We start from the raw sequence: 15,303 nt of genomic DNA on the forward strand, positions 1-15,303 counted from the left end.
GGCAATTTTCAGTTGTGTGCATGGTTCTACTCTGACCAATGAGAGAGTGTAAGCCAGTACTGGGCAGTTCTTAGGATTGAAATGAATATTTCTTGCCACTAGTTGTGAATGCAGAGTAGGAACCAGTCAATGCGTCACATAACAGTCGAGAAGATGCATACCACCCACTAAATCAAATAAACCTTTCAGAATTCATAGTTCCCATCACTAATCCGGTTAGAAGTCAAACCTTAGGCTATGACTAGCCATAGAGGGACATGCCGATACAAGGGCTCAGTCAAGAGCACCAATCCGAGATTATACAATCAAATCTCAGGGATATCAAAGATTGTTTCACACAGTATCCACAGCAAAGGTGTGACAGCAAAATATTAATTACCAAGTAGTCCAATGGCACACCTCTAGTTCGAAAACCACAACTGCATTAAATGTTTAACACAAGGACATACACTTGTGCTACTTGGTAACATCAGTGATAAAAATTACAATTTTGAAATAATATTATGTCATTACATTATTATTTATCTACTGTTAGGGATAATAAATTCACTTGAAGAATTCTGAATTTTTTTAGGCAACCTGCACAAATTTCAAACATCACTTGTAGCTGTCTGTTTTATTAGTTTATATTGACTGTGTAAATGAATGTGTTTGCAATCAACACACTACAAGCACTCGACTGACAATGAGCACTAAACTGAAAAGTGAGAATTGGCAACAATCAGCAAGTGTGACCACAACACTGTACCTGATTATGCTAACAACAACAATGTGGAATAGAGGAATCTGACTTAACACACAAGATAACAGAAGAGATCATAAAAAAAAAGAAACCAAATAAATCATTTAAAAATGACATTCTTTTATTTATTGCACTATTCAACTCAGACATGATGATCTTGATTAATGAACCTAATTATGTCAGTTTGAAATTATTATGTTTACAATGTATAAAAATTACCAATTTTGGATTTGTGGATTTATTTTATAATCTACAGAGATGGCTTTCTCTGTGTGTCACTGTTGGTATGAACGTACAAAATTATTGAGAATATCTGGAGGTAACAGTTGCAGATGGCATTTCAGTTGATAAGAATGTGATGAACAAATGATGTAGGGACAGTGAAACAATGAACACATTTTTCATGGTCGATTATGAGGATGATGCTTGTTGTTTAAAAGGACCTAACATATAGGTCATCAGCCGCAAAAGGTACGAAATGAGACAATATGACATGACAAATTAAAAGCCCAAAAACATCCACTGACCACAATTCAAAACGTGAAGGCAAAGAATGAATGGATGGAAATGAATTTAAAATGATCAGTGGAACCGACCCACAGAGCCTCACATGCACAGAAGCTGGTGCAGAACAATACTATTACTGACCAAGGGACAGCTTTTATAGTACAATACTGGATCGATGATACCTGCAGTCAAAAGGGGTCCGAAATCCAAGTCAGTGTCCCCTCACAATGGTACATATTGCTAGGAAAGAAGAACCGTGGTATCTGTCATGTTGCGGTACTAATCAAGAGTAGTGCAGACTCGCGGCATTCTATAAATTATGGTACTGCTCATAGGTAATGAAATTCACACAAGTATTACAGAGCTACATTGTTTTGCACATTGCAGCGCCATTTACAGGCAACGCAAGCCAATGGTGTTCATCACATAAGGGTACTAACCACAGGAAATCGTACCATCCCGTGGTGTTCCCCATATAGTGGGTACTAATCATAGGCAAGCCAGAACCATGGGTTCCCTCATCCCATAGTGTCACTCATATAGTGCTACTAATCATAGATACTGTAAAACCCATTGTGTTCTTCTTTGCTAATAATCACAAACCTATTTGGTACCCAACACAGTGGTACTACGCGCAAGTAAAAGTGGCCCATTGTGTTCCCCGCATGGTGGTACTAATAACAAGTAGTGTCATGGTTCTAAATTGATCATCCCTTGGTTGCCCCTTTTAGTCACATCTTTCGACAGGCAGGGGGCACCGTGGGTGAATTCTTTGTCTGTCCCCCCACAGGGTTTTTTCATGGTTGTTAAAGGTCCTGTAAATGAATACACTTCAAAAATATCTAGCTTTACCAGAGATTTGTTTTGCAGATATATACATATTCAATAAAACTACATGAAGGAACATTAAATATGATCTTAAAGTTTCTGAATATTTTAGATAATTTTAACCAATAGAATTTTAAGACATTAGTGTTTCAATATAACCTCGTAAAGAAAATATTAAACTGATGAAAATGGACAGTTTTTGGAGATAAACCCACCACAACAGAACACAACATATTCCATATTGTTTAGGATTTCTAGTGTACGTACTTTGTTTCTTCTTTGACGTATGGCAACAGCTGATCATCAGTATGTTCTTCTATGTATATTTCTTCCTTAATATCTTTGGAAGGCTATAAGTAAGAAATAAGAGAAGTAGAATAAAGAAGTATGACAATAAAAATATATAGACCTAAACAAGAAACAGGTGAGAAAATAAATTTCATGTAGGCACAAGAAGAGTATAACTAATTTTTCTCCCATTTTAAAAATATAAGAATGTAAAGGGACAATCAAATCCAAATCACTTTAAATGCAAAATAGGTGTCTACCTTGGCGGCAAATGGTACACAAAATACATTATTATCAAGCACTAAATTTTAAATGAACAGAGAAGACAATTTCCTAAAATACAGGATTATACAATTTACACTAAATTTTTAAATGTTAAACACACAACTCATCCCTAATAAATTTACATTATTTACAAAATTCTACTCATAATGTCTTGTGTATTTACAAACATAATCAACTCACATAAAACATGTGGAATTACTTCAAAGTACACTAAACAACTTCTATTAGATTAAAATTTAGATCGCATTTATTTAATTTTTAACCCTTTTTGGAACGTAACTTGCATTACGACCTCCTGCATCTTAACCAGAGCCCCTTTTGCCACTGTTTTTTTATTGGACAGCTGATAAGTGAGATAAGAACATGAAAAGGAACAAACTGTAGGATAGCAGTAGACAAGGCAGCAACAGAAAAGGAGGAACATTTTAAATATGTAAATTTAAAATTGCCTACACATTCATGAATACTCAGCAGAGTATATGTATACATACATGTGGGGATGGAGGCACTACCGTGTATGTGTGCATGTACAATTTAACAAAAATAAATAATAATAATAATAATAATAATAATAATAATAATAATAATAATAATAATAATAATAATAATAATAATATCTCCAAATCATTACCCAATGCCATTCCTAGCTTCTCTTCCTCTTTCTGTAATATCAAATAACCCCACATTATTCCTACCACTTTCCCAACAAGTGGACAATGCTTAAATCATAACTATAGATATATCCATCATCCCTCTCTGGAAATCACATTAAGATGAAGAAACATAAATCAATCAAGGTCTCAATCAATTAATCAATCAATCAACAAAACAAGAGCACTTAGGGGCTCTCTGTTGTTTATGTAGAAAAAGATTGTGGAAATGTATGAAACAACTCCCTTGGTAAATTATTTTAGTCACTAAATCATCTTCCTATAAGTGAACATTTGCCAAAATTTTTTGCCATGAGTTCCAACTTATCTTCAAAATGTGAAATTTCCTATATTTAAAAAACATGACTTAAATTTATTCATCAACTAAAGTCATTCCAAGCCATCTCTCCAATGACATCTAAGAACATACTGCATAACCGAACAGCTTGTCTCTTTTCTCCAAGTGTTCCCAGCCGAAATTAGCAACATCTCTGCAACAACTCTTTTGTCAGAAATCACACTCAAGAAATGGAGCTGTTTCTGTGGTTTATTACCTGTTCTCTAATCAAGTAATACTGGTGACTGTCTCATACTCTCATTGTGGCCTTGATGGAGATTTATATGTACTCTCCTTTACAACATCTAAATAATCTCATACCATATTAAGAGATCTGTAAATTTTATTTCCAATCCTGTTTATGTGATTACGACAAGGAAAATCTATCCTTATTATGAATACCTAAAAACATAAAGAGGTGCATATGAGGAACTCTCACCCCATCAATGCAATAATTAAAACAGAGAGGACTCTTTCTCTTTGTGAAACACACAATATGACTTTTCACACCGTTTACCATCATACCATTGTCCGATGTCCATCTCAAAATATCATCAAGGTATTTTCGCAGTTGCTCACAATTCTGAAACATATTTATTGCAAAGAGCCTCATCTCTCATTCTAGTTCATTATTCATATTGTTTATATATTTCAGAAAATAAAGGTCTTATAAAACTTCCCTGTGGCAGCCAACCCCATAACTGTTACAGGATCAAATAAAGCTTCACCTACTCTAATGCTCTGAGTTCTATTTTCTAGAAATATACAACATGTGACCAAATTATTAGGGTAAAAGATATATTCCTATCTGTATGTAAATTATCGACGTTTATAGCCTAATCCATGAACATGTTTGGTGGTAAAGTTACCTCTTGGGATATCCCTGTCTTCACAAATATATTTTTTCATACAGTGGCTACAGTGACAACCACAATGTAATTTCATTATTTAGATGGTTTTGTGTCATTTTTGTTAGTGTTCATGTTTTGTTGTTTATCATCTATATCTGCACATTTTTGCTGTAGTGAAGTAAATAATGTGACATATTGTTAAGACTGTGCATCTTGTAAGACACACATTATTGATTGATTATTGGGTTGATAATTTTTAAGAGTGGTTCTAGAGAACTGTCACATTTTGAAGTTATGGGGAGATGAAAGGACCTTCTGTCAAGAAAGATAGGCATTGTCAGAGAGCTACTTGTTGAGAAACGCTATTCACAGCAAGATATAGCTTCTAGCAAATACAGGAGACAATACGCGACACTTCCGGACTTAGCTTTGTTAAAATAGGAGACAATTTGCAAGTGGCACTCCTAGTGGCCTGACCTGAAAATTCGTGCTTAATTCAAATATCAATAGAAATGTATATATGGAAATGGATAAATAAATTACGTCTAGAAACAAAGTGTTGCTAAAACATTAACTCCGAAGTTGCTTAAGCAATTCTGGATACATGAATGAAGAATAATTCTTCAAATAATTATTATTTATCAGGTTATTATTATTATTATTTAAAGACTGAAATTAGACATATAATCAAGATATGAAATGGACTGCTGTGAAATGGCTTGATCTTTCACTTATGCATTACTATTTTAGCTTTAGCATACCAGCCTGAACTTTCACGGCTAGATTTGACTTTTTTTTCTCATCCAAAAACATTGTACATCCATTAAGACCCTTATCAATAAAAATATCAGCACATTCCTTATATTCATGACTTAATGAATTTACATTTAGAAGCTGGACTATTTTCCTTTTAACTTGAAGCCTACTAACAGAAAGAAAATATACAAATTTAGCTGCAAAAACATTTAAAATTTTCCTATAGGCAATACTAGCCATTACATTAGGGTAAACCAAATTTGCATCATCATCACATTTCATAAATACCCCGTATTTTCTTCAGTGCTTGACAATGCATTATGGCATTCCAAATGGGGCAGCTTGGAACACACATATGCATTTTCCTGAATGAAATCAAAATCCACAGATCACACCTACAACACATGCTGCAGTAATACAATGAAATGAGCTTATTAAAATATGGGTCGCGCAGGTCAGAACTATAGGAAGTAGCCCTTCTATAAAAATATCTTTGTAACTGGAAGAATATATATGCAAACACAGTATTTACTTACATTTTCTTGTCACGAGGGAAACAGAAGAAAGACCGCGAATCCTTCTGCACTTCATAGTTATTGCAGCCGAACGCAGCACATATATTTCCACTCATATTGAGAGGAGATATAAAGGAAAGACACAAGCTACTATTCACTTATGTCAACTTAATGCAAACACAAAAAAACCCCAAAAACTTCACAAACAAATACATGTGCTCTTATGTCAGAATCAGTAACTCTCAGGTCAGTCCGCTTGATAGAACTCTAATCGTTGTCCCTCGATGTCTTGCAGAGTGTCGCGTATTGGCTCTACTGTATTTGCTTCTAGATTGCCAATACCACAGCTATCTGTTAGTAGAAGAAGACTAAATGTCAACAACGTATTGGAAACTGCACGCGAAAGAAGAAACTAATCCCAAGGGTAGCAAAAACAGATTAATTTGTCAGTAAACAATCACAAGCCTGCTAGATCGGATTTACCTAAGAAATTTGAAGAGTATGGGTCATTCATATCAGCCATGACTGTGACACGAGAGCTGTTTAATGCCGGAATGAAAGCAAGACGACCTCGAAGAAAGGCAAAGATTACTCCTGCTATGGCTGCAGAGAGTTTCCAGTGGGCCCAGACTCTGCAGAATTGGTCATCTGATGACTGGAAAAGTCAAGTCCATGACAATTACTATAATTCCTAAATTATCATTCCTTATTCCATTTTTAGCCAAATCTAATTGATGTAACCATTCTTTGATTCTGTTCAGCTTATTGCATTTCGTGCTAGGCTTATATGTTTTATTTATTTCAGGTTGGTTTTAGTGACGAATGGGTATCTCCTGTCGAAGAAGAGACAAGTCAATATGTCACAAGAAAAGAAACATTCCATCCAGATTGTGTGAAGCAGAGAGTGAAGCATCCAACTTCAGTGATGGTCTGGAGTGTGTGTGGACGATTATATATTTTAGAAGAAACTGTGAGACATGAACAGTATAGTATTAAGAACCTCAGGTGCAAGAGTGGTTTGTATGCAAGATGGGGGCTCCTTACCACAAAGCGAATAAAGAATTGGAATGTTTAAGGGACAACATTGTAGAAGTGCTTGATTGGCCGAGAAATAGTCCAGACATGAAACCCATAGAAAATCTTTGGGCGATAGCAACGAAAAAAATCCGAGAAACAAATATAACGACAAAAATTGAGTTGACTGAGAAGCTCGTTCAAATCTGCTTTCATGATGACGATTTAAAGTCAGTGTAAAATAATGATTGAGGGTATGCCCAGTCGAATAGAGTCACTCATAAAAGCAAAGGGGATGCATACCAAGTACCGAAGTCATCAACTTAAAAATTGGGAACATCTTATGTGTTCAGTTCTCACCTAACCATGAAAAATTGAATTCTTTAATGTTCACTCTAATAATTTGGCCATGTCTTTTTAGCCACCCTTTTAGTCACTATTTTACCTAGCCAAATTGCACTGTCAGTAGTCTCCCAAGATCTACCTTATCAAAAGTCTTAGATATGTCGATCGTGATACCTTTGATCTCTCAGAAAGGATGCATTCCAAGAGCGTGCATGCAACACCAGTCAAGGCGACTAGTGAGTAATTATTGGCTTTCTTTATGCACAGGGTGCTACTACACCAATGCTTCATTCTTCTGGTATAGCTGCTTCAAACATACACCAGTCAATTAAGCACTACAGATTTGGTTCTATATCTCAACCAACTGAATTTCGTGTATGCCCAGAAATTTAACAATCCTAGCAGCATTTCTAGTTTTAAATATTTTATCTTATTTTCTATGTCCTTTTATTGTAGGTCCATGTGGACACTGCAAAATAATTACAAGGTATTGGGTGAAATTGTCAACTGCATCAGGTACTGGAAAAGGACATGGCCATACCATTGGTGCGATGTCGTTTGCCTCACAAATGATGGATGCGATGCCTATTTGCTGGTGAACGGTGTCTGTTTTTTACATGATGCAGGAGTCCGATGCCCATCAACTAATAGAGTATACACATTCCCATGTTGTATAATTGCTACTCCATACCCTTCTCAGTCTGTCGACACTCAACAACGAACACAGCAACAAGACGGAGTACCATGCAGTATATTATGGACTTCAGATTTAGTGGCATTCTTCAAAGTGTATGCCTGGAAGTTCCCTTTATCTCATTCTTGCTGCCTTTATTATAATTCGGACTTCAACAAGTATCCCACTATCAGTCTGTGGGCAAGATCCTAGATATCTGAATGAACTTGGATGGAGCCACTAGATGGTTCGGATGACTCCAGGTATTCACTCTTCTTTTTGATCATTCTAAGGTCACATTGTGAGAAACAGGTATTCCAATCTATCAGCAAGTGCAACATCATCTGCATATAACAGAGTCCTAGGAACACTCCTTTACAGGTCCCATATGATGGTGTCCATGCTGAGGACAAATGGCAATGGGGACAGAGCGGAACAATGGCGTACACACCAACTTTCACTGAGGAGCTCTCCGAGACATTGACAGAACAACGTACACAACTTATGGTGTTCGTGTATAGCATCTTGATCCAAATTACACGCATTTCTGGTACACCGTGGTCAAGAATGCAGACAAGGTCACATGTTTGGAGTGTATGATGCAGACAGAGCGTATGAAAAATTCCCTCATACGACTTCGATACGAATGTCTCTAACAGGCAATGCCTACAGTTAATTTATTAAATAGCCGTAACTGCGCCCAAAGTTAAAGAACACACTCTTGACTCTTGGACTCTATCCAGGACATGTAGTGTGGGGGCGAACAGCTTGGAAAGATGCATATGTTCTTGGTGCAAGTATGTCTTACATTAAATGTGGGGTTCACATAGTAGTCAATTTCTGTAGAACAAACTGTACACCGCCTACCGGAGCTTGGAAGCGACTATGAGAAATGAAGGAGAAACTTGTGCGTTCGCACCGAGCATTACCTCTGTCTCCCACTTTTCACATCCCCTCCCTTCTCTCTTTTGACGCACAGAAACAGGCAGCGGCTGACTCTCTGGCATAGCAAATACAGCAAGTTCTTCAATTTGGATCAGGCGCTCAGGAATCTCACAGCACCATCATTCTCAACATCACACGAAGAACATGCATGATTTCCTTGTCGATATAGTTCTGATACACGTTGTACACAGGTCATTACAGTGAGTGCACCTCGATTCAGCGACAGATTTCTTAGCCACACGTTTGGCAATGACAATTCTTTCCCCGTGTTCTGGAGCCTTTTGTGAAACTCAGTTTATATACAGTATGTCTTTGTGCTTTCTTGCACCTCTTCTTGGACTGGAATCATCCATAAGGACATTTGATTTTCAAAACAGTAGGAACTAGGTTATGCTGTACCAAAGTTTACTCTAATGGTTGCAGTGAAATATCCGTAGAACGTGTCCACATGTTGTCGATTGCATTTAGGTCAACGAGAGGGAAATTTATGCTGTCTGCTAGGGTCTCCTTCTAGTCTTAATGCTTCCACCACTTGCTCTTCTCGGGGGCATTCATCCCTCCACCTCTACGATGCATGGAGGTCCTTAAGTCCGCTATGACTACCTTATGCTATGATGTATTTTGGAGTAATTTTATGTGTTTGCTATATAGCATATTTGGAAATTGTATCAAGGCAAATTACCATCCATGATTGAGTCTCGTTGACCTGTTGGCGTATTGTTAAATTTATAACGTGTTTCTGTGACTTCAAGAGAGTTTGCACGGATGCCAGACTCCTGAAGCTCGCCTCTGTACGGTGGTGCCACCTGGCTGCATGCACGGAACATTGTCTCGTCGTTTGTCAACTTGTACGTACAACGACAATTACTTAACTCTCACTTGTTAGTCTGGGGTGTTCGTAGATGAAACATCAATCTTTGCTGTTGCTTTGGACACTTAATTGAAGTTTAGTAAAATAAGAAGAAATGGTGATGGAGTACGATCCTGGTTGAGATAATCGCCATCCGGCGATGGGCCAAACATTTCTTGGACTATTTTCTTAATTTTTCTTCCTGCAAGACTGTAACATTATCAGTTATTCTTTGTCCCCGAACTGAAATAAAGTGATGGTTAAAGGACTAAAATTGAACTATGGCTGGTTTACTCAGAATATGTGCATCTAAATTTCATTCTGGTGATATTTATTTTACTTCGATGATAACGAAACTACATTTAGGCAAAAATGAAATTGTGTTCCAGTGCATTTGGGGTGTTTTGATGTAATTTTTTAGTCGAATTATTGGTGGTCTGATGACCATTTCAAAATTGATTAAACATTATAAATGATATATTAAATGTTATTTATTGTACGAGCTCGTAAAGGCAGGTATAACTCGTTTACTGTGGTATCAAAGAATGTCTATCCTGTTGTGCAAGTCAATGGTGGTTTAACTTACTAGTTCCTGAATAATTGTTTTAATGAGTTGGAAACTGTATCTTTTATCTAACTCGGCTTGTTTTGATGCAGCCATTTTTCTTTCCTGGGTCACATGATCTAGTTGCCTTAGTTTATTATAAAAACCTTATGTGGGCATTTCTCTGTTATTGATTGACATTTGATGTGCGATTGCTCTGTTATGAGTTTTAACATTCAACATTCAACTATTGAGATGATGTGCGGTTCCTCTTGGTATTGGTAGCTCAGTTCGATAGTATTTTAAATACGTCAAACACCTGCAGGACAAAATTATGGCACTTTACAATCTCTGCAGCGGTTGCTTCAGTATGATTCTCAGTGAAGACAGAGATTTTGCAGGCTAAGCAGTGGTACACAGATACTCCCCGTCCGATTTCTCGGTAAGGACAGGGTAAGTGTTCTACAAGATAGTGTGTTCGAATCCTATAATTTTACACTAAGTAAATGTTGTGAGTTAGAAGAGCACAATTCTTTGCAGTTAGATAGGGCTTTCTTCTGAGTCTAGACTCAGGTCAGGAGCCTCGTGGTCGCTAACCCAAGTTATAGCCTTAGAAGGTCAAGAGGTAAATTTGATTCGTACTTTAACTATCGTACAAGTAGTTTTTGACTAGGGATAGTACCTAAATTCAAGAACCGAATAGATGCCTTTGATATGTGGTGTTGGCGGAGAATGCTCCGTATACCATGGACAGAAAGAAGAACAAATGCCTCCATTATAGAAGAACTGAGCATCACAAAATGTTTATCCTCCCGCATTAGTGAAAGTTACCTCCAGATCCTGGGACACATTTTGAGGAGAGAAGGAGACAATTTAGAAAAGACCATTTTGCAAGGCAAAATTGAAGGCACCAGACCAAGAGACAGAACAACAAGTAGATGGTTAGACCAAGCACAGAAGATCACCGGTCTACCTCTTCACAATATCTTACGAAGAGCTGAAGACCGCTCAGCATGGAAAAATCTCGTTAAGGATGCAGTTACTAACGAAGTGAAGAAACGAGGTCACGACACTCAGCAATGAGTAATCCGACTGATGATGATGATGAGTACCTAAATTAAGGGTGCTTCTTTATCAATTTTAGAGGTAGGGATAGTACCTAACTTAAGACCGCTTCTTTAACATATTTAGAGGTAGCAGTGTTAGATTAGGAGACTTAGTTTGAAAGGAACAAGAGTTGACTAAGGAAGTCAGATAGGATAAAGCATGCAGTGAGTAAACTTTTGTTACTACTATAATCAACAAAGGTGTGTGCTAGCTGTTATAAACCCTTTCTGCTCTCTGGATAGCAACAAGACAGAGCACGGGAAATACTCTTTGTGAGACGCACGGCATTAATCCAGGCGTAGTCGTAGTGTGTGTGTGTGTTAAGTGCTTGCCGTACCAATCTGCGTATATATAAACGAATAGGCAATTTAGTGCATTCTCTTTTGATCGAAGCTCATCATCGTAATTCATGTCTGCCGTCTACATTATTCCAGTGCCATCTGCTAAAAAATTAATCATAATTCTTGGAATATTATTATGATTATTGATTTTTTTGTGTATTTAGGATTTTTATTTCTTCATTGAAAACCGTCATCCACATTGATATCTGTCGTCTACTTTATCCGAGTACTATCTGCTAAAAAAGTAAGTTTATTGATCTGCCTCTGTTTCATACTTAGCTTTAAGTGACAAACGAGCTCACAGCGGAGCTTTTGGGGATCCCACTAACCTTCGAGCAGAGTGTTTGCTATAAATCGTGTAATGCATGCATTTTAGTAGGCTACAACATCTAGCTCGGTGAAAAAACTAACTCAATCAGTACGCTTCTTTAGTGATGCTTAGGCTATCTATAACAGCTGATAGCGGAGCTGTTGAGGTTTTAACTAGCCTTCGAGCTATGCAGCTAGTGTCTCGTGTAAAACTGTTGCTTATAGAGTCGGTTAGTGCTTGCATTTTAGCAGACTACAACTTCTAGCTCGGTGAGGAAAGCACCATAAAACTACCTTACTTAGTACGCCTCTTTAGTGAAGGCTACAATGAACATGCATATCTTAAAGTATGTTTCAATTTTTTTATAAAACTCCTATGTATTAACTTCTTTTTTAAGTTAAAAAATAGTATTTCACTCGTTTGGAGAAAATCAAGCAGAGTAACCAGGTGGCTCAGCAATCTTCTACTAAATCAGCTATTTAAAGTGATTTCGCTTCGGAAACTGAAAGCAAAATTTGGTGAAATAATTCTGTGCATTTGTGAGGACTTCCAAATATTATTACCCAATAGATTTAGTATGCTAACAGATTTAGAATCAGAACAACTAAATCTATAACAGCTCATACCTGAGCTGTTGAGGATCCGACTAACTTTCGAACTGAGTGCCTGCTATAAATCGTGTAAAAACTAATGCTTATAGGGCTGTTTAGTGAACGCATTTTAGTCAGCTTAGCAGTAGCAACTTCTAGTTCGGTAAGGATAACTACCTTACCTAGTATGTCTCTTCAGTAATACCTAGGCTATCTATAAAAGCTGTTAGCAGAGCTGTTGAGCATTTAATTATCCTTCAAGCTACAGACATAAATTAATATTTTACTTATTTTTTGTTTTAAAGCTATACCGTGAATTATCGTCGTCATTGCTATTTGCCATTTATTTCATCCAAGTCACAGTTTGCTGTCTATGCACACACAGCAAGGCATATCTACAATGAACGTGCATATCTTAAAGTATGTTTCAATTTTTTTTATAAAACTCATATGTATTAACTTCTTTTTAACATTAAAAAATAGTATTTTGCTCGTTTGGAGAAAATCAAACAGAGTAACCAGGCGGCTCAGCAATCTCCTACTAAATCAGCTATTTAAAGTGATTTCACTTTGGAAACTGAAAGCAAAATTTGGTGAAATAATTTTGTGTGTTTGTGAGGACTTCCAAATATTTCTACCCAATAGATTTAGTGTGCTAACAGATTTAGAATCAGAACAGCTAAATCAACGATCTATTTGTATTATAGAGAACAAATCTTGTATCATTCTTTTTTTTATATATAATTATCGCAACGAATATGGAAACTATACATGTTTTTCATCGCGTATATTAAGTGGTTGAATGTTTTAGATCAAAATTCTTTCTTACCCTCTTGCTATAATGTTATCGAAGAAAACGTCACTTCTTCGCTGACTATGCATACGGCGCTTGAACTAAACGCCAGACTTGTTTCATCATTCTTTTCAAGGATAATCAGGAAATTCATGAAATATTTTTCATTTCTTCTAAAATGGCAAAACTCTTATGTTTAGACAGTATTTCAGAATTGTTTTGCAAAAGCATTGTTGACATATAGCTTGCTAAATTTCAAAAGTTTGAAGAGGGTGCGTATAATAAACACTCGAGAGTATTTCGCATCTTCAAATTAATGCATGTAAATTTGAACCCTTGAATTCAGGTAGGCGATACATTAAACATCCTCAAGCGATTGTATATAAGAGAGCAGTGATCAATACTGAGAATAACGATAACAATTGTATCACAATGGCATTAAAACCAGCAAATGGCAGTGATCTCTAACCTTAATCTGTGGGAAAATAATTGTCTGTTTACAGATGTTACATTGATCGGTTTCATCATGCAAAATCATCTCATCCAGTGTCATTTGAATGGGCACTGTTTGCGAAATAAGCATATGAACGCGATGTGCTCACTCTTGTAATTTTTTAGGATAGTGATGCATCGTTTGAACGCTTTATTTCATTCAGTTATCGTGCAGGCGATATTAACATTCGGTTTCTAGATTCCTATAAATTTATGAAATTTTCACTTGATACACTTGTAAATGGGCTTTCCAGCGATGACTTGAAATACATTCGGGAGTATTTTCCAGATCCTGAGCAATTTAAACTTTGTAAGATTAAAGGTATTCTGCCCTATGACTATATTCAGAGCTTTCAAACATTAGAAGAAACGAAATTACCTCCTCAGTCTGCATTTACAAGTATGTTAACTGAATATGGTACACTGTCACTCATCTCATCGTCATACAATAAGCATTCACAATGAAGTATTTATTTATTTTCCACCTAGTCAATACAATGATTGCTTAAGGCAATTTTTAATGGTCAAAAGTGGTACATGTTTCGTATATTATCAACATCTTCAGCAACATAACACTGTTTAGATGAAAAATATATAAAATTGACAAAGTAATGCTTTAGAGGAAGTGTCCTTAAGCAATCATTGTATCGACTAGGTGGAAAATAAATAAATACTTCATTGTGAATCTATTGAAGTGCGATACGGACCATGAAGCTGATTTTATGTAATACAATAAGCATACGGTATTGATTTCAGATGAAGAGTATTTGCATGCATGCCAGGTGTGGTCAACGTTTCATCTACACATATTAGTTCAATATGCAGGCTTGTATTTGAAGGTGGATACACTTTTACTCTGTAGTGTTTGAAAAGTTCCGTAAAATGTGTTTATCTATTCACAGATTAGCCCCTTGCTATTACTACACAACACCAGGTCTCTCATGGGATGCGATGCTAAAGTGTACTGGCGTTCAACTTGATTTTCTTATGGATGTCGACATGCTTTTGGTTTTTGAACGCAGCATTCGCGGCGGACTAGTTTTGCTTGTCAACAGGCATGCGATCGTGAATATCCCCTACCTCGGCAACTATAATTCAGAGAAAGAAGATTCTTAACTTAAGTATTTCGATGTCAGTAATCTGTATGGGTAGGTCATGTCACAGCCATTACCATGTAAAGATTTTGTATGGCTAACAGAAACTGAAATTCAATACTTTGATGTTTTTGAAGATGCTAAAGATCCTAATCGCGGCTACGTGCTGGAAGCTTCTCTTGCATGCCCTTCTCATCTGCATGATTCACATTCCGAACTTCCTTTTTCCATTGAAAAAATTACTCCACCTAATGATACATCAAAACATAGTAGACTGCTAGCCACTCTCTTTCCCAAAAAGCGGTATGTTATCCACATACTATGTCTTGTTCAATGTCTCAAATTCGGCCTACAGTTAGAGTGTATTCATCGTTTCATTGCGTTTAAGCAAGAAGCATGGCTTAAACCTACATAGATTTGAATACTGAACATCGTCAATGTGCTAC

At 36.6% G+C, this 15,303-nt stretch overlaps 1 protein-coding gene across 1 annotated transcript in view; it reads right to left on the reverse strand.

The window, feature by feature from the left end:
• The window catches only part of LOC136885370 (zinc finger protein 577-like), a 77,143-nt gene that overhangs the window by 37,313 nt on the left and 24,527 nt on the right, over window positions 1–15,303 (reverse strand). The window contains exon 4 of the mRNA XM_067157882.2: window positions 2,345–2,427. Coding sequence (XP_067013983.2) covers window positions 2,345–2,427 — 83 coding nt within the window. The remainder of the gene's footprint in view (window positions 1–2,344; window positions 2,428–15,303) is intronic.

The sequence above is a fragment of the Anabrus simplex genome, chromosome 14 (assembly GCF_040414725.1).
Source record: "Anabrus simplex isolate iqAnaSimp1 chromosome 14, ASM4041472v1, whole genome shotgun sequence".
In the NCBI taxonomy this organism is placed as follows: domain Eukaryota; kingdom Metazoa; phylum Arthropoda; class Insecta; order Orthoptera; family Tettigoniidae; genus Anabrus; species Anabrus simplex.